This window comes from Gouania willdenowi, chromosome 6 (genome assembly GCF_900634775.1).
Source record: "Gouania willdenowi chromosome 6, fGouWil2.1, whole genome shotgun sequence".
Classification (NCBI taxonomy): Eukaryota; Metazoa; Chordata; class Actinopteri; order Blenniiformes; family Gobiesocidae; genus Gouania; species Gouania willdenowi.
In genome coordinates, this window is record NC_041049.1 from 50973868 (window position 1) to 51000295 (window position 26428).

The 26428-nt window shown below is 37.3% G+C and overlaps 2 protein-coding genes and 1 long non-coding RNA gene across 8 annotated transcripts in view; 2 read left to right on the forward strand and 1 right to left on the reverse strand.

Moving 5' to 3' along the window:
* The window catches only part of LOC114464982 (UPF0606 protein KIAA1549), a 39742-nt gene extending 36878 nt beyond the window's left edge, over positions 1-2864 (forward strand). For 2 of the 4 annotated variants that reach the window (XM_028449677.1, XM_028449678.1), the window contains one exon: positions 1858-2864. In XM_028449677.1, coding sequence (XP_028305478.1) covers positions 1858-2097 — 240 coding nt within the window. In that variant the 3' untranslated portion in view covers positions 2098-2864. The remainder of the gene's footprint in view (positions 1-1857) is intronic. The other 2 variants (XM_028449679.1, XM_028449680.1) reach the window with 2 other exon arrangements.
* A 7806-nt stretch (positions 2865-10670) lies between these two features.
* Positions 10671-14321, reverse strand: LOC114465502 (uncharacterized). The gene is made up of 2 exons (XR_003674312.1): positions 14193-14321; positions 10671-11475 (listed from the first exon to the last, which is right to left on the reverse strand). It is a non-coding gene; the product is annotated as an uncharacterized LOC114465502 (long non-coding RNA).
* Positions 11336-26428, forward strand: part of mical3a (microtubule associated monooxygenase, calponin and LIM domain containing 3a) — a 103623-nt gene continuing 88530 nt past the window's right edge. The window contains exons 1-3 of one of the 3 annotated variants that reach the window (XM_028450543.1): positions 11336-11494; positions 23506-23622; positions 24347-24412. The gene's annotated coding sequence lies outside the window, so the exon portion shown is untranslated. The remainder of the gene's footprint in view (positions 11495-23505; positions 23623-24346; positions 24413-26428) is intronic. The other 2 variants (XM_028450541.1, XM_028450542.1) reach the window with 2 other exon arrangements.

Below are 26428 nucleotides of genomic sequence, written 5' to 3' on the forward strand. Positions count from 1 at the left end.
AATTCGGCCTTCAGGAGAAAGTAGACATGAATCAATGTGTAAATGGAACTTCACAGTTTTCCCGGTGCTTATATCGCACGATTGCATTCATTTTTTAATGTTGAACTGTTGAAAAAACTTACAAAATCCTTAAATTTTCCTCAAATTATTACATAATATTTCCCTTAATTAAATAGAAATTGATCAAAAAATCTCTGAAATTTAAAGTGAAGATCATGTTGGGACTGATATATATCACTCATTGCTTGGATATTGTCAGTTTCTTACATATTTTATGTAATTACTAATTTTCCCACTTAAAATCTGTGGCCCACTTGATAATAAACTGCTCTGTATTTGGCCCCTGAACTAAAGTGAGTTTGACACCCCTGGTTTAAACTGATTTCCCTTTATGGATTATATTTCTGAATTACTCACAAACAGTAAATGAACTGCTCCTGTTAACTCCACTATCATATTCTCAGCTTTGGGAGCATGTGTGTGAATGTGATGTGTACATTATGGGAGGGTGTTAAATTAGCAACACTTCTCACAAACACACACCAGGGACCAGGATTTTCCTTTACCATCCAAAAATATGAAATATGTGCTCAACAGGACCTTAGAGGTGAACGTGAATGAGTGTTGGAATGGGCTCCATCATTACTATGCGCCCCCTGTAGGCAGGAATAGGATCAGCACTCTCTCTTTAAAAAATAAACACCAAGGTTTAAAAAATGCCTTGGGTTGAGACATGGCCTATATGGTCTATACTAAACAATCTCCAAAGAACAGTCTATGCCAGTGGTTGTCAAACTTGTTTGGGTATTCCCCACTTTGACCGAAGGTGAACTTTCAAGCCCCACCTGTGCTTATTGCCCCCCCCAAAAATCCTGATAAATAACACATTTTCAAATTTATTGAACGAACAAGGAACAAGTAATATATTTCATAATAAATCAAAAACTAAATTAAGCTTAAGAAAATGTATATTACCTGGATAAAAAACACATCCAAAATGCAGCAGTTAAAAATACAGGAAATAACCAAACATTGTTTACAAAAAGCTTCAGAAAACCAAAAAGGAAATTCATTTTTTAAGTCAGCTATTGAAAGTTTGGGTATCACTTAACTTAAGTTTTTTTACATAAAGGCTGACATTACGTTGTCATTATTATGAGATGACACCTGTCATTAGCATGAATAAGGTGTCATGAAGGCTGTCATTGTGTGTTGTCCGGTACCCTAACCCTAAATTACCCTAACCCTACCTAACCCCACTAGATCCCTCTACCTAACCCAAAGAATGCCAACATAGCTCCAAAGGTGTCATAATTTAGCGAACAACACGTAATGGCGGCCTTAATGACATGTTATTCATGCTAATGATGGATGACAGCTTATTGTCAGCCTTATGTTTAAAACTTTAAGTAAAGTGTTACCAAAGTTTGTTTATTATTCCGCTCCATGTGAAGCACATGTCAAATCATTATTTTTGCACTTTAGTTCTAAGTACATTTTTCCCCTGTCACATATCTAATGCAGTTTAATCATTTCATGCTCTTTTCATTTCTGCTCCATTTCTAGGCTTCTCATTATTAATTAATGTGGTCATTTAGTGGTAGTGATCTTTATTGTCAATGAAGAAAGGCATTTTAGAAGATTGGCATGAAATTGAAATGTCCCTCCTGTTTGTCGCGCCCCACCTGTCCCCACCAAGGGGGGTGTGCCACACACTTTGAGAAGCACTGTACTGCTATGCTCACTATCTACTCAATACTCACTATACTGCACTTTTCTGTAACATTCCTAAACTCTTCTTCTTCTCACTCTCTTTTCCCCTCTTCTTTCTTTCCTATTTTCCTCCTTCCTTTCCAGTTCATGGACTTCCCTGATTACTCGTCCTCCTCTATCTTCCAGATGTACAGAAACGCCACCAGGGAGCCCACAGCTCCCCTTTCTCACCTCGACAGCCCCGGGGTGGGCTATGTAAGCTCTGCTCCACCCCTGGAAACATCTCCACCCACCCACTCTTCAGCGTCCCTGATCAAGGCCATCAGGGAGGAGCTGCTGCGTCTCTCCCAGAAACAGGCGGCACTTCCCAGTTACCACAGCTAACCACACACTAACCAGACACAGACACAGCTGTGAGACGATGCTTCCCATGGAAGCCCCTGAAGGTGTACAGCAGAGATTTAGCCCTGCTTAACTGACTGAAGAGGTTTCTCATTAGGAGAGCCGGCACTTGAGGAGGAAGATGAAGAGCAGCTTGATGGTTGATGAAGAATCTGCTTCACAGCTTCTGTGTGTGACGACGAACATGAAGTGTGTAAATGTGCAGCAGGTGACATGACACACACTGGGTTAGCTGTGTCCATAGTACGGTGTACTTACATTTTAGGATATCCTCAGGCCTCAGCATGAGCTATCAAGTATCAGGAAAACCTCTGTCATTTATCAGACCAAACGCACTCATGACTCAACAAAACCTCCGTCAAATGACACGGCCTCAGGCTTCAAAATAGAAGCCGTCAGACTCAATGGCCTCAGTCCGTAAATCACGACATTTATGGGGCGCCGATTGTAAAGCAACAGCTTTTCACAAGCATGCACAGCTTTGCAATCAAGCATGCTAGACATGGGCACAGCCATGGGGTGCTATGTCTATCAGCAACCCATAGACATTATTATGTATTATATATATATATTATTGTGAAGGAACCTGAAGTGCACATGAAGAAGTAAGTTTAAAAGCTGTTATTTCCTTTTACAGTGGGGCAAAAAAGTATTTAGTCAGCCACCAATTGTGCAAGTTCTCCCACTTAAAAAGATGAGAGGCCTGTAATTTTCATCATAGGTATACCTCAACTATGAGAGATAAAATGAGGAGGAAAAAAATCCAGAAAATCACATTGTAGGATTTTTAATTAATTTATTTGCAAATTATGGTGGAAAATAAGTATTTGGTCATTAAAAAAAGTTAATCTCAATACTTTGTAATGTAACCTTTGTTGGTAATGACAGAGGTCAAATGTTTTCTGTAAGTCTTCACAAGGTTTTCACACACTGTTGCTGGTATTTTGGCCCATTCCTCCATGCAGATCTCCTCTAGAGCAGTGATGTTTTGGGGATGTTGCTGGGCAACACGGACTTTCAACTCCCTCCAAAGATTTTCTATGGGGTTGAGGTCTGGAGACTGGCTAGGCCACTCCAGGACCTTGAAATGCTTCTTACAAAGCCACTCCTTCATTGCCAGGGCGGTGTGTTTGGGATCATTGTTGTGCTGAAAGACCCAGCCACGTTTCATCTTCAATGCCCTTGCTGATGGAGGGAGGTTTTCACTCAAAATCTCACGATACAGACAAATTCTTTCCTTTACACCGATCAGTCGTCCTGGTCCCTTTGCAGAGAAACAGCCCCAAAGCATGATGTTACCACCCCCATGCTTATACAGTAGGTATGGTGTTCTTTCTCCTCCAAACACGACGAGTTGAGTTTGTACCAAAAAGTTCAATTTTGGTTTCATCTGACCATATGATATTTGCCCAATCCTCTTCTGGATCATCCAAACACTCTCTAGCAAACTTCAGACGGGCCTGGACATGTACTGGCTTAAGCAGGGGGACACGTCTGGCACTGCAGGATTTGAGTCCCTGGTGGCGTAGTGTGTTACTGATGGTAACCTTTGTTACTTTGGTCCCAGCTCTCTGCAGGTCATTCACGAGGTCCCCCGTGTGGTTCTGGGATTTTTGCTCACCGTTCTTGTGATCATTTTGACCCCACAGGATGAGATCTTGTGTGGAATCACAGATCACTGCTCATCAGTGGTCTTTTATGTCTTCCATTTTTTAATAATTGCTCCCACAGTTGATTTCTTCACACCAAGCTGTTTACCTATTGCAGATTCAGTCTTCCCAGCCTGGTGCAGGTCTACATTTTTGTTTGTGGTGTCCTTTGACAGCTCTTTGGTCTTGGCCATAGTGGAGTTTGGAGTGTGACTGTTTGAGGTTGTGGACAGGTGACTTTTATACTGATAACCAGTTCAAACAGGTGCCATTAATACAGGTAACGAGTGGAGGACAGAGGAGCCTCTTAAAGAAGAAGTTAAAGGTCTGTGAGAGCCAGAAATATTGCTTGTTTGTAGGTGACCAAATACTTATTTTACCGAGAGATTTACCAAATAATTCATTAAAAATCCTACAATGTGATTTTCTGGTTCTTTTTCTCCTCATTTTGTCTCTCATAGTTGAGGTATACCTATGATGAAAATTACAGGCCTCTCTCATCTTTTTAAGTGGGATTACTTGCACAATTGGTGGCTGACTAAGTACTTTTTTGCCCCACTGTATTTTTTAAAAGTTAAGATATATCAACATATTGTTTAATTAATAAATACATAGTTAAATGAAACGTTGATGTATCTTAACCTTTAAAAATAAATAAAAAATAACAAATTTCAACTTACTCAAAAGTACAATGTCATGTCGTTTCTTACGTCCTGAGGCCGTTGAGTTTTGACGACTTTCTTTTTGAAGCCTGAGGCTGTATCATTTACGTGGTCTCATTTTACAGAGGTTTTGCTGAGTCATGATGTCTGTTTGGTCTGAGTAATGACAGACGTTTTCCTGATAACTGATATCTCACTCTGAGACCTGAGGATTTTCTAAAATGTAAGTACACCGCTCTATAGGTTTCTATCATATTCTGTATTTGGGATGTCGTAGGGAATAACAGGATCTAAGTGTTATACTGGACATACTGGACTTTTTGCTGCATTTCATTTCCTCCCTCTTCCTCCTCCAGTATTTTACTACTACTACTACTACTACTACTACAGAACTGAGGTTTGTTCTCGTTGCATCCACACGGGCAAACACCAAACCAGCAATTATCTTTAGAAACTTTGTAGTTGAAGCTACCACAGACGTGTTTTAGTTTAGTCCATAACTATCATTTCCACACCAGGTGCTAACGTGTTGTTTCTGCCATGATGAGCCAATGTTTTGCCTCGTCACTGTGATGTAGGTCACCTGACCAAAGCCACTGTTTAAGCCTACAGTGAGTTCATAGTTTGAATCAGGTAGCAGTCATTAATACTACCTAATCTAAGGACCTACATCACTTACTGCAGTAGATCACTGTTAGCCTGAGTGATTTCTTTCAACATCTTGGATTATTTTATTGTGTTTTGTTAGTTTGTTTAACAGATAAATAATGTCTAGATCTAGACAGACAAAAATGCCTAAAATACATATTGAGGCCTGATTAATTAATAAAGCAGGGTTGATAAAGACAAAGAAGCTGAAATGAAGTACCAGTCGTATAAACTTGACATTTACAGACAAATATTACTGAAGCTAATCAGTATTTGCTTGTCGTTTGATGCACTGTATGCAGACTACTCAGTAGAGCTCAGGTTGTTTGAAAGGAGATTTTTTTTCGGCACTAAAAGTCATGTGGCGGAATAAAGAGTTTCCACATTGACAAAAGTAGGGTTCAGTGTGTGTTCAGCTTAATGCAGTATTGAACACTTTAATTTGCCTTATTTTGGGGTCACTTACAGTTTACTTCTGTTACTTTTGCTACTTGTTTGTTTCTCACACGACAATCGTCTTATACGTGATAATAACATATTTAAAAGGAATAAATGTGGGAATCACAATGCATTTAAAGTGTGTTTTAAAAGCTTGTTTCATTCTGTTTTTTGTCTCTGATTGACATGAATGAGAAATGGTACGAGATAACAAACTGTGTGATGTGTTTAGTTTCCATTGTGACGTGCCTTTTGGACTCATCTTAACCCTTTAGATAGTAGAGTTCAACTCTAGTGTCACTCCTGTAGCGGTCAGGTATTTTTCCCACTTTATAGCAATATGTAGCCTGAGGTTCCTCATTTGGATTCATGTTTATTATTCATACCTGTATGCCACCGCCTGCTGGCCATGTACTGTAGCTACACTTTCATGTGTTTAAGCCTGTTTGCATTTGTTTGACATTTTTTTTTTTTTTTTGTATAAAGTGATTTGTTGGCTGGCCCAACTTTAGCGCGTTTGATGCTTCCATTTTATGGCGTTGTTTTTATGCATGCTGTTTAAGAAAAAAAAAAAGAAATACAAAAGGAAACAATCATCTTTATGGGTTTTTTTTCCCAGTCCACACGCCTACATTTTGATATAATTTCATTGGTTTTTGAGAATCACAAACATGCTGAGTTGCTCACTTTTTATTCCTCCAATAAAGGAAATAACCAATCTTTGGAGTTAAGGTGGAAATAATAAATGCAGGTAAATATTTTTGTTCTATAATCATGTGAAACATTAAATCTTGGTCAGAGATACTGAATCACAAATTGATTTACCGGTAACAATGTAACTAAAAGTAGGAATACAAAACTAAGTCGTGTACATGCAAGCAAGAAGACTTTTGTTTATCTTACTTTTACCAGATTTACAGCAATATTTGTGCAATTTTTGATATTTCCTTTCTCATAAAAAAAATATGTAAACGTTGAATCTAAATCTGATTGTTACATCTAAATGTAAATGTTCAATCTAAATCTAATGTTAAATGTAAATGTCACGAGTGAAACTAAATGTTTAGCTTATATGCAAATTTACCGGAAGTTCCAACAAAAGAGCTCATGCCGGTGAATTTGCATATTAGCTAAATATTTAGTTTCACCTATGAAATTTAGATTTGACATTTAGATTTAGATACAAGCAAGAAAACTAAAAAAAAAAATGTTTTATAGAAATCTGTTCATTACAAAACTATATGAAACATTATATCTTTGTTTCAGAGCAAAACCCTAATTTATTCTTCTTTTTGTTTTTTCTTTAAAGTACATTTAAAATGTTAGCAGCCTTAAATTGTGTTTGTGCTTTTTTTGTCTCATAAAATATATGAATAATCAACCAAAAATAATATCTGTTGTATCATTAACTCATCAATCCATCCCTCATCGCTACATCTTAATCATTCGGTCACAACATATGAAATATTTTTAATTCACGGCTGTAGATTAATTTATAGATATTATTTTATTATTAAAAATTGTTGTCCTTACTTTTTTAATTCACTCACCCAAAGGCACTGTCCATGTGCTGTATGTACAGTAGATAACCACTAGATGTCAGCATGAGGTTAACAACCCTGACAAAACGAACTATTCTCACTCCAAATGTAATGGAAAAAAAAACTCATTAATTCCTGGGAAAAAGTCATAATTTTAAGTATAATCACAATTTTATAGAAAAATACAATGCTTTAATTCTAATTCTCTCTCTTAGATGACCATCTCTGATGAAAAAAAATACTGTTAGATTTTTTTTTTTAGTATTTTGATTTCAACAATAACAAGTGAATATATGAACACAATAATAATGTGTTATCGATGATGAACTGCACTGTTACAAACACCATTATACCCAACATATTCCCATTGTTAAAGCAGCTAATGGATGGAATAACCCCATTAGCCTCCAGCTTCCATTATTGCCTGTACATTTGCTTGTGAGGCGGTTCATGTTCTTCTTGTGGTTCATTTCCTGCTTGTGTCTGGACTTCTTCTTCATCCCATCAGTCACTTCTTCACACTAATCCCTGCACAGGATCTAAAGCCACTGAGTGATGCAGTTAAATGCTCTGCAAATCTCTCTCTGCAGCTCCTTTAGTGGATGGTAGCTGTTCCTCATTCGTTCTGCAGTTTGCAGAAGATCCTGGGATAATACCAAATCCTCTTGTAAATGATTTTCTGTTTGGTACAAATGATCAGTAATCATTTATTTTACCCTTTTGAAAAGACCAATAACTTTTGCATATCAGTGTCAGATCTTTTTTGTTTTGCAATATTAATTTATTTAACTTTTTTGTATTTCACACTCATTTATGAGCCAATTTTCATTCTTGGGAAATTCCTCAGATCAGATGTGTAAACCTTTTTGTCATGTGATCTAACTCTCAGGTGCACCTGTCAGTGTTGACTAAAAAATGTTCCACTACGTTATTTTTAGTGACAATAACTAGACCAAAGGTGTCAAACTCATTTTAATTCAGGGGCCAAATATGGACCAGTTTGATCAGAAGTCGTTCCATGAATTTTAGGTGGGAGAAAAAAAGCTATTTTAACGTCATTGTGCCCTAGTTTTCAACATCAGACCCTTCAGGATCTTCACCACAGAATGTTTTTATTTTGTATCCAACTTTTTGTGTAATTTAGAGGAATTTTGTGGAATTGTTTGTGAGAGATGCCAAGATTTATGGAAAAATATTAGAGTTATTTCCAAAATTTTTGCAATTAAAAATGACTGCAATCTAGTGATATAAGCATGAGAGAACTGCAAGCCCCTAAAAATATTGTGGAGTCTAACTAAAATTGTGAATTTGAGATATGTACAACTGAATTATTTAGTAATTTACTAAATAATTCATTTTTTCCTATCAACTGTTTCCTGCGGGACGTATTGGATGCTCTGAAAGGCCAGATTTGGCCCCAGGGCCTTGAGTTTGACACAAGTGAACTGAACTGTGGCTATTTTTTAATTTATTTATTTTTTAAACACGTGGATGAAAACTATATCAAAAGTATGCTTTGCTATTTTCATTAACTAACAAAAAAAATAATAATTTTGTCACATGGAACCAAATCCAATCAGGACTCATGTGATCCTATACATTGATCACATCAAATCTGTCTGTGTATTTACAATCATTAATACCAAACAATAGAGGTGGGCAACTTCTATCACAGCAGGGGCCACTGAACTTTGTTTGATGAAAGGACCACATTATCAACATTCATGTCAGCATTTAGAATAATGACCAATGTTAGCATTAACACAGGAAAGAACAAAGAGTTTTTATAGCATTTTGTGTCTTTTTATGTCATATGTTTATTGTTGTCTTGCTTGTTGTGAGGCATTTTGTGCATTTCTGTCCTTTTGTGTATTATTCCTGTAAAACGTGTGTTGGCCAATGCTACAAAGCTAGATTACCTCTTATCGCGCTAACTTCTGGGATTTAATCAGTGTGTGCTGGACTACAAAGCTGGCTAACGTCTTACGGAGCTAAATCACCATGGTAACTTAGGCTGAACGACTAACCTGGTCGGGAGCAGGTTTGGTTCTGGCTAGGATGTGAGTGAGTGCTAAAGTCCCGCCTCCTGACCAATCAGTTCTCTTAGAAAGCAAGCTGTCCAATAAAAGGTGATGTGGGCCACGTCACTGTGTAGATCTGATCTAATGCTGACAGGAGACAGAATTATTAGGCATCAATGCAATCCTTTCATTTACCGATGACATCCTATAGGAAACATACACATTTATATCTGATAGACTGATCTATAATCAGCTGATGAAACCTGTCTTCGTATGCATGGGTGGGTGAAGCCATTAATTCATTCATTCATATGCTATAGTGAGGCTGAGGCATCAGCAGAAACACATTACAGTGAAACAATGTGCTCTCATCCCAGAGCGTGTGTGAAACACGTGTGTGTTGTGATAAAGTTTAACTGATCAGAGCGCTGTACGTTTATTATCCAATGGATTAATATCATAAATAATCTGACGCTTTTACGCATTAACAGTGTCAGCAGCTTCCTGCCTGAGTTTATTTATTTTATTTTATTTATTCAGTTTATTTCCGACATGGTTACATTCACTTTTTTTATTTTTTTTACATTTTTTTTTTTTTTTTTGTACATGCCGAAAAAGGAGACGAGAGAAGCAGTTTGCTTATCTGGGTCCCGTCCTCTGTTTTACCATCGCAAATTTACATGGGTTTACATGTCTCTCTGGTCAAACATTCTTGAGTTGTTCTGAACAGTCCTTTTTTGTGTATTCTCATCTGTAGTCAGTGTTGTCTTGTTTTTATTCCTCCTCCTCTCTATCGTTGTTCGTGTTGGCCTTGTTCCCTGCCAGACGTTGTTAGCATTCCTCCAGTTCAAGAATAGTTCCTCTTTCGAAGGTGTTTGGAAGGTTTTTCCCTTTTCATCCATAATGTCACCACTCACCGTTCTTTCATTCCTGCCTTTTCTGTAACAACAGTGTTGTTTTTGGTCTGAATTATGGATTTTAATTATTCATAATTTTAAACTTAGGCTGAACACAAAACATGGTCAGGACCAGGTTATGAAGTGGATCAGATCTGAGCGAGTATAAAAGCTCCGCCTCCTGGTGCACTGGACTAACACTGTTGCTCTTCACTGTCATCATGGATTTATATTCATTACAGTATATTTCTTAAAGATCATAAGCTGTTCCTCCACTGCAAAGACGCTCGCTCTGCCAGGTTTCTTCATTGTAGTGATTGGTCAGACGCTGCAATCTCCACCCCTTATACGTGAGCGTGCACGTAGCAGGCTGAAATCACTTGGCTTGTTGTGATCGACCGTCATAAGACAGCTTCTCTCTGACAGTGAATGTTTGGTTAGGTGAAGCTCGCTAACGGAGAATATTCCAGGAGTTTTTTGTGTATTTCTGTTGTCGTTTTGCTTGTTTGTTAGTACTGTGGGTTTGTGGAGTGACTGCTTGTGTTTTTCTAATTGTATTTTGAGTAATTGTGTGTATTTTTCTTGTCTTTTGTGTTATTTGGAGTATATTTGTGTTCATTACTGTTGACATTTTGTTCATTTTTGTTGTAGTTTTGTTTGTTTTTGGAGTATTTTCTGTGATTTTCTTGTCTTTTACTGCGTTTTCCTGCAATGTTGTATGTTTTTTTTTAATGTGTTCTTGCTTTTGTTTTGTGTATTTTTCTGTCATTTTGTACGTTTACTTTGGGGGCCAGATAATGAGGGCTGCATGTGGCCCATGTCTGCCATACCAGATCAACGTATGATAATTGAATCTTTTTACAAAAATGTAACAACTATTATGCTGTATATTTAAGTCGACTGTAACTGTAACAGATTCAGTCAAGTAAAATCTTAATATCTTAATCTAAACTAGACTATAACTGAAATATCCCTGATGATTTTGACTAAAACAACTTTTAGCCAAAACAATAACTGAAGCAGAGACTAAATGACCAGTTTGCATGTTTTCCTTTTGTTTTCCAGACTGCTCACTTCTTGAGTTTGCTGCTTCTTGTGGGGTCTAGACTCCCACTCCCAGCCCTCCCCAGTCCTCCAACTGGTAATCCTGTCTGTGTTGTCCTGTCCAGTCCAGCCCGGCATAACACAACACCCAGGAGTTAATCTGGATCATGATGGTAATTACTGGCTGGAGGAGGACATTGTCCACTAAGGGAGGAGGAGGCCAACTGGCAGCTCTAACCACTGACCTTGGAGAAAAGTGGGCAGTGAGGGAGGGGGGAAAGGAGGGAGGGAGGGAGGGAGGTTCAGGCATTAGAATGCTGACAGACTTCCAGCTCTGCAGATCTGCCACTGTGTGTGTCAGCTGCTCTTGTTTTCAGTCAGTGCACATAATGTGGGAGAAGTCCTTGGAGCTTTGACAGAGGAAAGAAAGAAGGATTTCTGCTCTTCTCACTGATCCCAGGCTAGAAAACAGAAAGACTTGTGAGTAGATGCATGGATTCACCTTCAGTGGTGAGACGTGTGTGTGTTCCGTGTCAGATCTGTGATTAAAAACAAGATGTAGCACATTTTTATGCACTGATATATGTGTGTTTGTGTGATGGAGATCTGCATCCTGTGCAGGTTCTTCAACCGCCTGTAAAAAGTGTCTTTCTGTCTTGTGATTTGATGACAACAAAAGTGTTTTTCATTGAATTAAAGGTGACATTATTATATATTACAACAGTCCTTGTTTACCAGCATGGATTATGCAATGCACTGCATGCTTTAGTTTGCAGCTAGCATCAGAATTACTGCTGCTGCTGCTGCTGCTGCATGCAGTATTAGATGAATCAGTATAGCCAGCATGGTTGGTTGGCTGATAGAGACACTGCAGCACACCGGCTTGTTCTGCAGTGTTTATCAGCTAAAGGCTAAAGGCTAGCTGCTGCTAGTGTCAAACAGGAAGGAGACACACTGTAATGAATCAGAACTACATTTGACAAGAATTGTTTCAACTAATCCTATATTTTTATAATCCATTCCTCTGTTTTTATATCCATAAGTACTCACGTTACTGTAATTGAGTTGCCTTTATGGGTACTTACAAGTTCTTTTTTGAGTATATTTCTAAATCAGTAATTTTACTTGTACTTAAGTACGTTTTAAAATGAAGCTAATTCATTAGATTCCTTACACCCAACCATTACTGAGTAAATTATCAGTGGACATTGTGAAACTAGAAAAAATGAAATGACCAGACAACACTCGAATGCATCACATCATAGCCGACCAACCAAATTAAACTTCATTTTTTTTTACATTTTGAATTGAATTCATTGGTGGTACTTTATTTTGACAAACAATTTTTTTATACAGATGCCTTTGTGAAATACTTTTGTCTGTTCCTTTTTAAGTTTATATATGAGATGTTTACTGTATGCAAAGGAGTCGTGGCAAGATTTATTACCAAAAATAAACGTGGAGAGTGAAAGTAACCAGTAACTTTTACTTTGAGTACTATTTAATTGAGCTACTTTTTACTTGTACTTGAGTATTGTAGGTATGACTTACTTGTACTTAGGTACAATTTCACTGAAATAACAGTACTTCTAATTGAGCAGCATATATCAGTACGCTTTACACCTCTGTTTACGTCTTAAAGCAGTACTTTGAAAGTCTTCAGCTTCATTTTCTCGCCAGCTCTTCCAGCGTGGGACTGTGCAGGTTGTCTGTTCTCAGTAACTCAGTTATTTTCTCAATTCTCCATCTCACATCGGCGTCAGGAAACACAGCCAAGCAACTAAGAAAAGATGAAGCAAGAAGTAGGTTTCTGAGCTAGAGATCCAAATACAAGAAGCAAAGCGTTAGGGAGACACTAATCCTCCAGCATCATCATCATCATCATCATCATCATCACAGCTGATGATGATGATGATGTTGAAGAGGCAGCTGTTAGAAAAAAGAAGTGCAAGTGATAATTTTGTTGAGGCAAGGCAAGTTTATTTGTGTAGCGCATTTCACACACAAGGCAATTCAATGTACTTGACACGATTAAAAAGTGCAACAGACAACATTTAAGCATTTAAAAATCAATACAGTTATTTGAAATCAACAGTAAAAACCATGAAATCAACAATAATATGATTATTGCCAGCTCTGCTGACAGTTTGTTCCACTTCTTTGCATCATAACAACTAAATGCAGCATCACCATGTTTACTGTGAGCTCTGGGCTCCACTATCTGATCTGTGTCCATAGATCTGAGAGACCTGCTGGGTTCATACCTGACTAACATCTCACTGATGGATTCTGGACCAAACCCATTCACACATTTATACACCAGCAGCAGAACTTTAAAGTCTATTCTGAGGCTGACTGGGAACCAGTGTAAAGACTTTAAAACTGGACTAATGTGCTCTGACCTCTTTGTTCTGGTTAAGACCCGAGCTGCAGCGTTCTGAACCAGCTGTAGCTGTTTGATGCTCTTTTGGGGGATTCCTGTCAGAAGACCATTACAATAGTCCAGTCTGCTGGAGATAAAAGCATGGACCAGTTTCTCCTGATCTTTCTGAGCCATTAAACCTTTCACTCTGGAGATGTTCTTTAGGTGGTAGAAGCTGTTTTTGTGATAGATTTGATCTGACTGCTGAATGTAAGATCTGAGTCAGAACACCAAGGTTTTTGACTTGGTCTTTAGCTTTTAAAGATCGAGACTTAAGGTACTCGTTGACAGTAGTCCTTTTTTTCTTGTTAACAAAGACAATCACCTCCATCTTGTCATGGTTTAGTTAAAGGACGTTTTCACTCATCCAGCAGTTTACTTTTTCTAAGCAGTCACACAACACCTTTATGGGACCATAGTCATCTGGGTTCAGTGATAGATATAGTTGTGTGTCATCTGCGTAGCTCTGATAATCAACCTTACAGTTCTGTAAAATTTGTCCTAAAGGAAGCATGTAAAGGTTAAACAGAAGAGGTCCAAGAACAGAGCCCTGAGGAACCCCACAGGACATTGTTAATCTGTCAGATTCAAAGTTTCCAATGCTTACAAAATAACTTAAAATGAACACTGAAGGTTAGTGAAGAAGAGAGAAAGGTTTGATTTGGGTTAATTCCTGTTAAAAGCTCGTCCTGTCTCACTGTATACTCATCACGGTACAGAGGAGTGTGTTTCCTCCAACAATGGAGCCAGCCGTACCAGTTGTACATGATGATGATGACATGAGGCTGCTGGGCTTCAGGTTCAGAGGACAATCTCTGTTCTCAGGTTATCTCACCCCTGGCTACCCCCGACCCACCAGGCTCTACTGTATGTGAAGACACTGAGTGATATTGTGCGAGTTGAGTAGGAGGCTGCACTCATGTGATGTACATGAGGAGGGAGGGGAGGGGAGGGGGGAGGTGAATGGCCATCATTCATTGGAGAACCCGCCTTGTGGTCAGCAGCTGCCCTCTCCTCTGACTTCAGACACTGATCTGTGCTGTCACCTGCTGCTGAGCGTCTCCTCGGTCAGAGAGGTTGATATATCAAACATGTTTGTTGTGCTTTTAAAAGGACGTGAGTTCACATTCACAGGGGAAAAGCTGAGGGCTTTTTATAACGTTTCCGTTGGCTCGAGAAAAACTCTCCTTGTTTCACGGTAAATAATGGTCTTCCATGTCCTGGTAGTGACATAAGGTGCAAGTTTGGTGGTAAACTTTGTAATCCGGTGTGTTTGTATGAGACAGCATGTCAATATCTTCTATTTATTAAAGACAAAGTCAACGTCCTAATGGGTGTTTTTTATTATTTCTTTTATTATTTATTATTTATTATTTCACCTTTGCTTTGGTCTGCAGATGGACTCTGCAGTGGTGGATATGGCTTTCTGCCTGCTACAGTGCATAGCAGCTTCCTTCACAGACAAATTATGTTTTATTTATAAGCAGTTTCTCTTACACTTGATGAAATCTGACAGTGAATGTGATTCCTATGAGTTTCTTTCATTTGTGTTCTTTTGGAAAGTGTGCAGCACATGCTGTGGTTCCTTCTTATATTATGAATATTCTCACAGTTTGTATCTGACGTCAGTGCTTTTAGTGATGTAGGTAACACTGACACTTAAAAATTAGGGTAACAACTCAAGTTTGTGAAAGATTTAGGTGAAATGTGTCTGTTTATGCTATAATTAGTATTATGTTTATTAAAGTTTTGTCTTCACCTGGTTAACTTTAGCACAACTGTACAGCAAGCCCAGATAATGTGAAGGAAAAGGGAAGGAAATATTGTACAATCAGCATAATTTTTTTTTATAGAATATTTTGCAATTTTATTAAATTTAAACACTTTAAAATATGGGTATAGATAACTTTAATAAAGCTGATTTACATTGTGTTAGAATTGCTTTTGATCACTTAAAACAAAAACAAAATCACAGTGGATTTAAAAGGACACACACACTCACACTCACGCACACACTCACAATAAGTTGAATGATGTGTGATTTTACTAATTGAAAAATGAAGTTTCATCAGCGTTTTGGAGCCAAACCAAATTGGTTCCCATGGTGCTTTGCGGGCCATTCAAGATGGCCGCCCACTGTCTTTTTAACTGTAAATAAATCTTATATTTAAAAGACAATAGCATAGCATGATTATTGGTCCATGTTACACTTTTTCAGTGTACATTTTTTAATAAGAACAATTTTGGGCCAAACATTTAATAAAAAAAAAAAAACAGGAGAAGATCATTTTTACAGTTTAACTTCATGTAAGTACATGTGAAGTTCAGTCTCGTGTTGGTAAGTGAGTCAGCGCTGAGTCAGCAGCAGTGGATTGGATCTCACCACATTCTACCAGGGACCTGTTAAGGACTTCCATGCTGTAAACAATCTGAGGGGCGTTGGCATGCATGACGTCACTCTTAGGGTTGGATGTTCACATGTGACGGACACGCACTCACTCGTATAATGATTCATGTGCAGAAACACATGCATGACACCAGGGAGAGGCTGGACTGGGCAGTAGAGGTGCAGCTGTCTCATCATGGTTCTCATGGGGATGAGCTTTCAGGCAGAGGGATACTCAATAACAACATGTGTAAAAAAAAAAGAAAAAGTGATGAAATATTTCTATTACAGCTATTATTTTTCCCTCTGAAGAATGCAGGCAAACACTTTAAAGCTCTGACAGAAAAACAAATGAATGGTATTAAGCGTCCTATAAAAGGCAGTCAAAGAGAAACTAGACCCAGAGGTGTAAAAAGTACTAATATATCTTACTAAAGTAGAAGTACTGTTACTTAATTGAAATTGTATTCAAGTACAAGTAAGTCATACATAAAATACTTAAGTACAAGTCAAAAGTAGCTGAATTAAATAGTACTCAAAGTAACATGTATTAGTTACTTCCCCCCACGTTTATTTTTGCTAATAAATCTTGTTATCATTCCCTTGCATACAGTAAACATCTCATGTAAAAACGTAAAAAGGTAGAGATGGAATCTTGCACAATTGGATCTTATTTTCCACAAACACATCTGTATAAAATAAAAAGGTTTGTCAAAATGTACAATTCTTGTTTAATTAAAATAACACCAATGAATTCAATTCAAAATAAAATAAAAATTCTCAAGCTTTGCATTTAATCTGATTGGTCACCTGTGATGTGATGCATTTGATTGTTGTCTGGACATAATAATTTTAAATGATTTTAATGATAATTTTAAAACGAAAATAATAATAATTTACTCAGTGATGGTTGGATGTAAAAATGTAATGAATTACTTCTTTTAAAATGAACTTAAGTACAAGTGCTGATTTAGAAATCTACACAAAAAAAATCTAAGTACCCATAAAAGCAACTCAATTTCATCAACGTGTGTACTGTACTTGTAATGCGTTTCTTTCATTCTGACTATAACATGATAAAGAGTGATTGTATCAATGTTGTTTTTTTTCTCCTTCTTGAACTTCGCCTCCTCACCACAGCTTAGGACACCTATTTATCGTGTAATCCTATCAAACGACACAGACAACAAGCAAAACGGTGCGTTAATATGTCATGGATTAGTTAAAGGGGACATATCATGCTAAATCCACTTTTTTAGCCCTTAAATGCATTTTGTTGTATATTTAGAGTGTTTAGAAGTACAGAAAAAATCTAATTAGTCTCTTCAGGTGCTCCGTTGATATCTTTATATTCTGTTTTGCTCATATTTTTCAATCTGTTTCGATTTTTCTATTCTCTATTACGTTTTTTGAACTATTACATCACAGTTTTTGCAGCGGAACTGCCAAATTAGGACATCAACTCCAGGTCCAACACTTCGAGCAACCCGCCATTTTTATTTCTCGCTTTTATTTTGTAGTCTAAGCTCAAGGATGCCCAAGTTACGAGAGGATAAGTCAAAATGTTCAGTTGTTGGATGTAGTAACCCACACGCTTCATTACACCGTCTCCCAGCATCAGAACCTTTTCAAAGTGCCTGGTTGAGTTTTATTTTTCACGGAAATGTACCCACATCTGTGGGTAAGGTTATTTTTGTGTGCGCGAAGCACTTCAAGGATGACTGATTCTGCAACCTCCACCAGTATAAAGAAGGATTTACTGAAAGACTTTGTCTGATTGAGGGTTCAATTCCTTCTATCTTTGGAGACGACGAACAGAGCAGTTCGGTAAGCTGTAAATAACGCTAAAAAGTGTGATGATAAGACGTCCCTGTCATTGTTTTGTTAGCATTAGCAGTTGCACCGTCTTCAGACTTCATATGTTAGCGCTGTGTGCTCGTTTTAGATCCTTGATGATATGGCCTACGTGATTTAATTTAAGTCTAAAGTTTTCATTAGTCATTTCATTTTGCCGTTTTTTTTCTTTGAAAAGACTGTATTAAAATGCATTTTGTGACGTTAGCTTGGCGCTAGCGTTAGCTCGGTGCTTGTGTTAGCTCACTTGTTAGGGTTCTGCAGGTTCATCATCTTCATTTTCATCTCGCTCCGCTGGGTCAGACTCTGGCTTTAACATGTAAGGCTGGATGGACAAGTCTTCTGTTGTTGACATTTTGTAAATAACCTCTGAATAAAAAGTTTATGCGCCGCTACATAGCCGTATCTCTTCTATCAAACTACAAAAATGGCCGAGCAGGGTGGAGTTGAACCGAGTGTCACCTGAAGAGGGGGCGGGGTATGGAGTGTCTCATTTGCATTTAAAGAGACCACACCAAAACGAGTTGCTCTCAGAAGCACATCAGAAAAGGGGTAGAAAATGGGTGGAGCTATAATAATGAGGAATTCAGACTCAAGCATTGCAGTTCTGCTTTATATAGACCACAACTGTATGATTTATATGTAAAAAGGAAGGATTTAAAATCATGATATGTCCCCTTTAAGTTGACAAACTGTAGCCTCCATTAATGAAGACCCCATGAATTACCAGTGATGAAACAACGTGTGCCTTACTGGGAGAAGATTCCCGCTGGGCACTGAGGCAGGTTGAACTGGGAGCTGAGCCTATGGTCTGTGCACAGAGTTGAGACGGAGTCATTTTTTTTTATAATGATCCACGTCTATACTTACAGTATGTTAAACTGGTTGAATTGTGGCCAACTTGCCACATGGACTGTGTGAATCTTCTTTGGCCTAGATGTATCCAGTCAGTGTTAGTCCTATTGAATGTGGTTTGGCACTGTGGGCGTGGCTTGGCTTGGTGTTTTCTCATGCCTCCGGCAGATTGTTCCTCCGCTAGGAGAGTTCATCTCAGGCTATGGCCTTTATCTGGCACTGGCTACCATAACCTGCAGCAGCGTGTTCCATATTGGCCCATTCACTAAGTGAATCCTTCCTTCCTGTGTCCTTTTCATTCTTTTTTTAATGGTTGATAAATTAGACTCCACACTTCCCATTAAAAGAGAACAGATGAAACCCCACCTTTGAAATGATGGGATGTTACTCCAGCTGAAATGACTGTTTTGCTTTTGGGTGAAATCAGGCACTGTAATCATGATCTTGTTGCGTTTCATTTATGGTTTAAGATTTGAAACCTCGCTCAAAGATACCTTGTGACTTTTCATGTGCAGTAAATTTAAAGATGATGCAGAAGAAACAACAACAAAAGCCTCCAACTTCCTGTTTCTACGATGGATGCTGGAGTTTAATAATGTGGGCAGGTCAGGTCTGGAAACCTAGATATGAGGTCACACATCACGTGACCTGTGATGTACTTTAAGTATATTTACCTCCAAAAGCTGTGGTTTTCCTTTTCTTAACGTGTGTATGCTGGCTTTCATTCTTCATTTATCTTCTTGTTTTGTCTTCTCAAATAAATAAAAAAAAAAACATATTGACTGTTAAATTACACTTATTTCAAACCTCCAAACAATCATTTTCCACACTTGATTTTTTTTCCAAATAAACTATTTATATTATTTCTGTGGCTGTTATGGGTGCAATTTCCTGTGTGATACAAATCTAAAGTACAAACAAATAAAAAACCGTTTATTGCTTTAGTCACAGTAAAGTGCTTCCTAAGCAGAATACAGAACATATATATATATATATATATATATATATATATATATATATATATATATATATATAGTTCTGGAAGTTATTGATGGGCAATTTGAATCCAATGATTCCGAGTGACATAATAACTGGGATTTTCAGGTAATTTGTCATCAATAACTGCATTGATGTACGTACAGTATTTATACAGTGCACCGTCACATGCACACGTAAAGACCCATGCCACATGACCTCACGGGTCACGTGATGTACGGCCCTCAGCCACGATGGAAGAACAAGCCACCACAGGAAACGTTTTGAAAGCATAGACTGTATATAGTGAAGCAGCTATGGTAAACTTACTGTATGTGCTGTGTTTGGGTGTTCTAACGCGGCTGTATTACATAAGCCTGTTCATTCCAAAGCTTGGGAAATCAAATTGTTTTATTTGCATTGACCCAAGTGTGCAGATCTATTTTTCACACAAATTTAGGTCTTCAGTAAAAAAGCTCGGATTCTGAAAAAACCAGCGTTGCTCACTCATATTACAGATGAATTATGAAGCCTACTTACCCTGGATTTAACCACATGGAGTCCATTATGAACAAAAGCAGCTACTTCACAAATCCAGCCACAAACAAAGTGGTTGTGAGCTTCCAGTCTTTTGAAACTTTCCATGTGGTCCATTGTGTATGAACTAGATGTAAAGACGAGGTCGTTCACAATGTCAGGATAAGTCACTCCCGGGAAATAAGAGACATCTTCATTCCATTTGTCAACAGGATGGTTGTAGGGGTCATTATCGGCGTACAGACCCAGTTTCTCCTTGTGCCGACTTCTCTCAGCTTCTGGTAGAGTGTCATCATAACCTGTGGCCTCCGACATGCTGAGGCCAAACGGAGACGACCTTCGACAATCGTTTAGCACATGGGCTGTTTTCAATAAGTCAAAAAATAACACCATTGTTCAAGTAAACACACCCGCACAGGTGCATCTGTATAGGGCCGTCATCTTCCAAGATGGCGCTGGGTCAATGTGCCGTGACGTCAGTCGCAAGGGTCTAATATACAGTACACGGTCATATGCTACTAATGTATTATTCATTAATTAATAATGTACATGTTAATGAGTTTATATACACTGATAATAATGATGATAATATCCAATATGATTATTTAAACGTGCATCACAAAGTGTCTACTCAGCTCTAGCTCCATTGGGCTACAACAGTCAATGGCTCACTTCTGGAACTATTGTGAGGCTCCATGAACTGCCATTGCTGTAAAAAAAAAAAAAAAACCCCGAACCATTGGAGTGAACGAAGTTGTCACGACTCTCTCTCTAAACGGCTCTGAGAACACCCATTTCTAGACTTTCACAATAAAAGCCCTTAGTCATCCTCAAATCTACAGATCATTTTAACTGCTTGTTTACTGTTAAAATATATTTATCTATATTCATGTAAACTTTAACATGTTGCCTATTTGTTCAAAAAAAAAAAAAAAGAATATTAGCACAAACTGCGTTGTTTAAAAAAAAAAAAAACTATGAAAAAGAACTGCTGTGGCTTTTGATTAGCTAGTTGCTAACAGCTAGCCTAGCTCAGTCTTTGCTAACAGAGTAAAGCCTGTAATCATATCTACAGCTGCGTCTTCAGGATTAAGGTTCATACGTTTAAATCAAAAGCATTCCTTTTTAGTGGTGTTAGCCTATCATCTGGACAATATACTGAAACTTCTTTGAACTGAAAGAAGAAAGAAGAAAAACAAATCTATCCTCACAACTTCTGCTTTCATCCTGATAATGGGTATGATTATCATGTTTTTCAAAGGAAGAGAAATAAAAGACATTTGGCTGAAGTGTTTTAATTTATTTTTTTAAACTTACCAAGAGTTCAAGGAGTCTGTAAACAGGGTCGCCAAGTCATAGCATTTACGTCATTTACCCTCTATCCAACATGGCAACCACACATACTGCACCAGTGCTGAAAAACTGATATGTGTTTATCAGTATCAATATTATCATTTTTCCATTACTGAAGTTGAATTTGTTTCCGTATTTTGCACAGCTAATATTTTCGGTGGAATATATCCATCACAATAAAATGTGTTATTTCATTGGAAATATATATGGTAAATGGACTTTATTTACACAGCACTTCATTACCACTCATATCGGATATTGGCAAAAAGATAATATTGAACATCTTTAATCAGGAACATATAATCAGTCACAAATCCATCAGAAAACAAGTAATACTTGATGTTTTTGCGATCCCTGCCAGAACAAGGAATTTTTCCTATTCTGTTATGAATCAGAATCAGAATTCCTTCATTAATCCCAGGGGGAAATTGCTTTTGTTACAACCACTCAAGAAAGTATCACAAATAAAAGAATAAACTTTAAACAAAGACAAAAGAAAGAATAAATGTTAAATAAGTGTATAATTAAGTAAAAAAAACTGTTATAAATAAGGATTAGATACACACACATTACAGTAGTAAAAATAAAGTAAGATAGATAATAATACAAATATACATATATGTAGAGCAGTGTTTCTCAAACGGGGTACGTAATGGCACTACAGGGGGTACTTGAGAGAGAGTGAAAAATGAACAAATGAAAGCATTAAAAATATGGGGTTTTAAAATGTTTATTTTTAGTTAAAAATGAGAATCATACTAAATATCACCAGCAACTCACAAAACACACAACATAAGAGAAAAATGTACTGAATAGTAAAAGAACAGACAAACAACAACAAAATACAGAAAATGGCACAAAACACACACACACACACACACACTAAAAGAGAAAAATAACAGAGAAACATATAAAACGACATAAGGAACAACCAAACAACACCAAAAACACACACACTGAGAGAGAATAATTTAAATAATACCAAAAAACACACAAAATAAGAGAAAAATATACTGAATAATAAAACGAGCAAACAAACAACAACAAACTACACAAAATAACATCAAAAACACACAAAATGTGTTCTCACTCATCCATTCCATCATTGTGCTCTATTTTTGTTTTTTAACAGAATACTGAGAAACATGTGGTAGTCGGACATAAAGGGGGGGTACTTGCATTCAAAAGTAAAAGAAAAGGGGTTCTGGAGCCTATAAAGTTTGAGAACCAATGATCTAGAACAGGTGTCTGCAACCTTTACTCTCAAAGGAGCCATTTTGCCTCATCTCAAGTCTTCCTGGAGCCGAAAAAAAGACTTTCTCAATGATGACAATACAGTGTATTAAATTCTATACAGTTAAAATGAAATAGAATGCTTGATTAATTTGACTTGATTTCTATTGATCATGTAAATGGCAATTTAAAAACAGTTTAAAATAAAATAAAACAAATTGACATCGAGAAATAAAACAGTATCTTGCATCTTCACATTCTTATGCCTCTCATTTTACATGGACACAATGTCACAAAAAGAAGATTCTTTTTTTAGTTAATGTATTTGAAAGGCTACAAAAAGTAACCTGAATTTGATAACACATGATCATGTGATCAACACATGCTAATTGCTCATTTCTTGCCACACATAAAACATGCATATTTAACTGGCACATTGGCGATGAAATGAATCTGTTCCCACACAATTAAAATCTCTATTTTCTTCTATAATAGTGTTTTTGTTGGTTTAGTTTCTTACCAGGGATTTAAAACTTAAGGTTAGCCACAGGTGCAGGAAAGTTGATGATCTGTAGATGTTGCAGGAGGTGAAGTAGGAAGGTGCTGAGTCATTGCACAATGTGATTTATTTTAGGTTAACAAATTGTGATATCAAAAAAAATAGAAATAAAAAACTATTTATTTCAATAGTTTTCTTTTTAAAGCTATGGGGAGCCATTGCATAAGAGTCAAAGAGCCACATTAGGCTCCAGAGCCACAGGTTGCAGACCCCTGATCTAGAAGAAGCTTGAACTACAAAGCGAGATGTGCTAGATTCCATGATATGTGAGAAATTCCTATCTGTGTTGGCTAAGACATTATTCTTTGTCACTACAGGCTCCAAACATTTGGAATGGTGTGCACGTCATGTCTGTGCTCATCGAGCCTGAATCCTTTGATGTTTGTCTCTGTGCAGTTTACAACTGATGCTTTGTTTCCTGCTCGTCTTTCCAGGTAGGAAACCTTTGTCGTACCACTCTACAAAAACCCTGAGCATCAGATTCTTTTTTAACTTTTAAACTCTGTGTCGAGGCTCAGCAATGGGGTTGGAAGGTTGTTTTAATGATGAGCGGTCAGTGGTTATATGACTGAAATAAATCAAAGGATTTCCTGTTTGAATCAAAAGTCACGACCAGAGGGCTTTCAAACACAAAGGCTTTGTTAGCTTAATCCTAATCTATGAGACAAACATCGGTACATTGTTTCATGTCTCATTGAGTGCCACGATGTGGTTAGCAAATGTTTATTTCTCTTGAAACCCATTAAGATATTTTACAATATGTAGAAAACTTCATGTAGAGTGTGATCTGCGAGGGGTTCTACTGTGAGTCTTGATAGCTGATTACTAGTGCTCTTTGTGCCAGCCACAGATCATGTGTCATAATATTTGCACAGCTGCCGATGATAGTTGTTTGTTTTAACTGACACCAAAGGCAGAGATGTTGTTTGATGTGAAGAATTGAGAGCATCGGGATGGGTGAGGGTAGACGAGCTGAATGAAAGAAAGAAGAGAAAGTCATGACAACAGATCAAATGAGTGACAGCTGAGACGTGCCCCCTGAGAGGAAGACTAATGCCTGCATGGTGTGAGATCAATTTCAGACTTCAGTAATGATCATGTTAGAAATAATTTCACGATGAGGGTTATTCACAGCTCTTTATTCAATGTCAATTTCAGCTGCCAGTATGAAGGTGGAAGACCTACTTGGGAACAACAGACGTGCTCTTGAGCACTTCTATAATGGTTAACACCTATGATGTTTGCAGTGTTTATAATGTGTTTATAACTTCAGGCTGCACGGTCTGAATTATAGTTGCAAAAGCAAATGCCTGGTTACCATGAAGTGACATCTAAAGTAAATATTTATAGCAGGAACAAAAAATAAAAGTCACTGTATAAAATATCTACACAGAATGGGAACCACTGTGCACCGACCTACAACAGAGGAGCTGCTTGTTTTAAACAGTGCGCTGACACGCTCTGGTGGCTGAAGTTAGCGGAAATAAAATCTAAATCAGAAAAAATGAAAGTCATTGTATAAAAATCTACACAGAATGGGAACCACTTTGCACCAACCTAGAACAGAGGAGCTGCTTGTTTTAATACCCAACCTCCTACAGCAGTAAATCATATGCAATATGCATGAATGTACATGTGCCCCTGGTATGTGTGCCTACATCTCTGTTTGTGTAACTCAAGTGTCTAAAGACTGAAAGGCTTTGGTAGTGTTTTTTTGTCCTTCAGTTGATTTATTGTATATCACAGTCACAGGCTTAGGTTCAAAACTTCCCTGAAACCAGCAAATTATGAAGGAATCAAATCAATATTTGCACACTCTAGCTGCAGTCTGAATGAATGTGCCAACAACAATGTGTTTTAGATGTAAATGTTAAGATTACATTTAGGTCATTGTTGTGCAGTGTTGGGAGCAACTAGTTATTTTTGTAATATATTCCTTTTTGAAGTAACTCATGACAAAAGTGAAAAGTGGTAATATATTACGAGTTACAATTAAAGTAACATGCATATTTAATTTAAGTGCATACCGGTATTTGCTTTGTTTTCTCACTGTTTGCTGTTTTTTTTTTGGGTAAAAAAGATGATCATTATAATGAAATATAACTTATGGGGAACAAAAAAGAGCTTTGTGCAGCAGAAGTATATGAAACACTATCAGTGTGATATAATTAGTGTTCTGGACCAAAAGTAACTCAAAGTAATGTAAATCAGTTACATTTTAAAAAACAGTAATTTTGTAATACAAATATATTACATTTTTATCCCAGTAACTAGTAATATAAATATATTACAAGTTTAGAGTAACTTACCCAACACTGTTGTTGTGTTTTTGGATCAACTCTGGGTTGATCAGTGCACAGTGTGTGATCTTCCAACTGTCACAAAAAAGCTTTGCTAAGGCAAGGCAAATGTATTTGTTCAGCGCATTTCATACCTAAGGCAATTCAATGTGCTTTTTGTGATTAAAAATTGCAACAGAAAACATAACCAGTTTTAAAATCAATAAGAACATGTTTAAAAAATGATCCCTTTCAGTCATAGGCAGTAGAGTGTTAAGCATGATATTTACAGATTTGTGATTAGACTGAGCTTTGGTCAAAAACTCAAATGTTTGATCAGAATACGCAGCAGCGGAAAGAGTGAGTGTGAAAAATGGGGGCAATGAGGATTTTTATCTGAAAAACGGGCTCCAGACCAGAATACAATTAACATTCAGGGCTTGTAACAACAAGCAGTCATTGTTTGGAGTCCTGTTGGTGTTTGACGTGCGATTTTTAATCACAAGCTCTGAGCCAAACACGAACAGTGGCACAAGCTTAAACTCAAGTCTACAGTTGGCCTTAAAATGTCAAACTATCTTCTTTGAGTCATTGCTACATTTGCACATTTTATTTAACATTGTGTTATAGTTTTGAAGTGTTGACTGAAAACTGTTTGGGCTCTACTATCGCTAATTCTATCTCTAATTTGAATTTTGTTTCAAAATATGTCACTGGAAATTTTAATCCTCAAAGCCTGTGATCACAAGACAATTAGGGGTATCTTAACAGGTGTATATGCATGCATGTATACAGGTTGACAATAAAATGATATTATTATTAACTAGTAATAGACTTATATTAAAACAGTGGTTCCCAAACGGTGTGCCGTGAGGCAAGTCCAAATGTGCCATGGGATTTGTGACAACCATACATTTATTGCAATATACAACTACTCAAAAATAGTTATTTTTTTAATTTA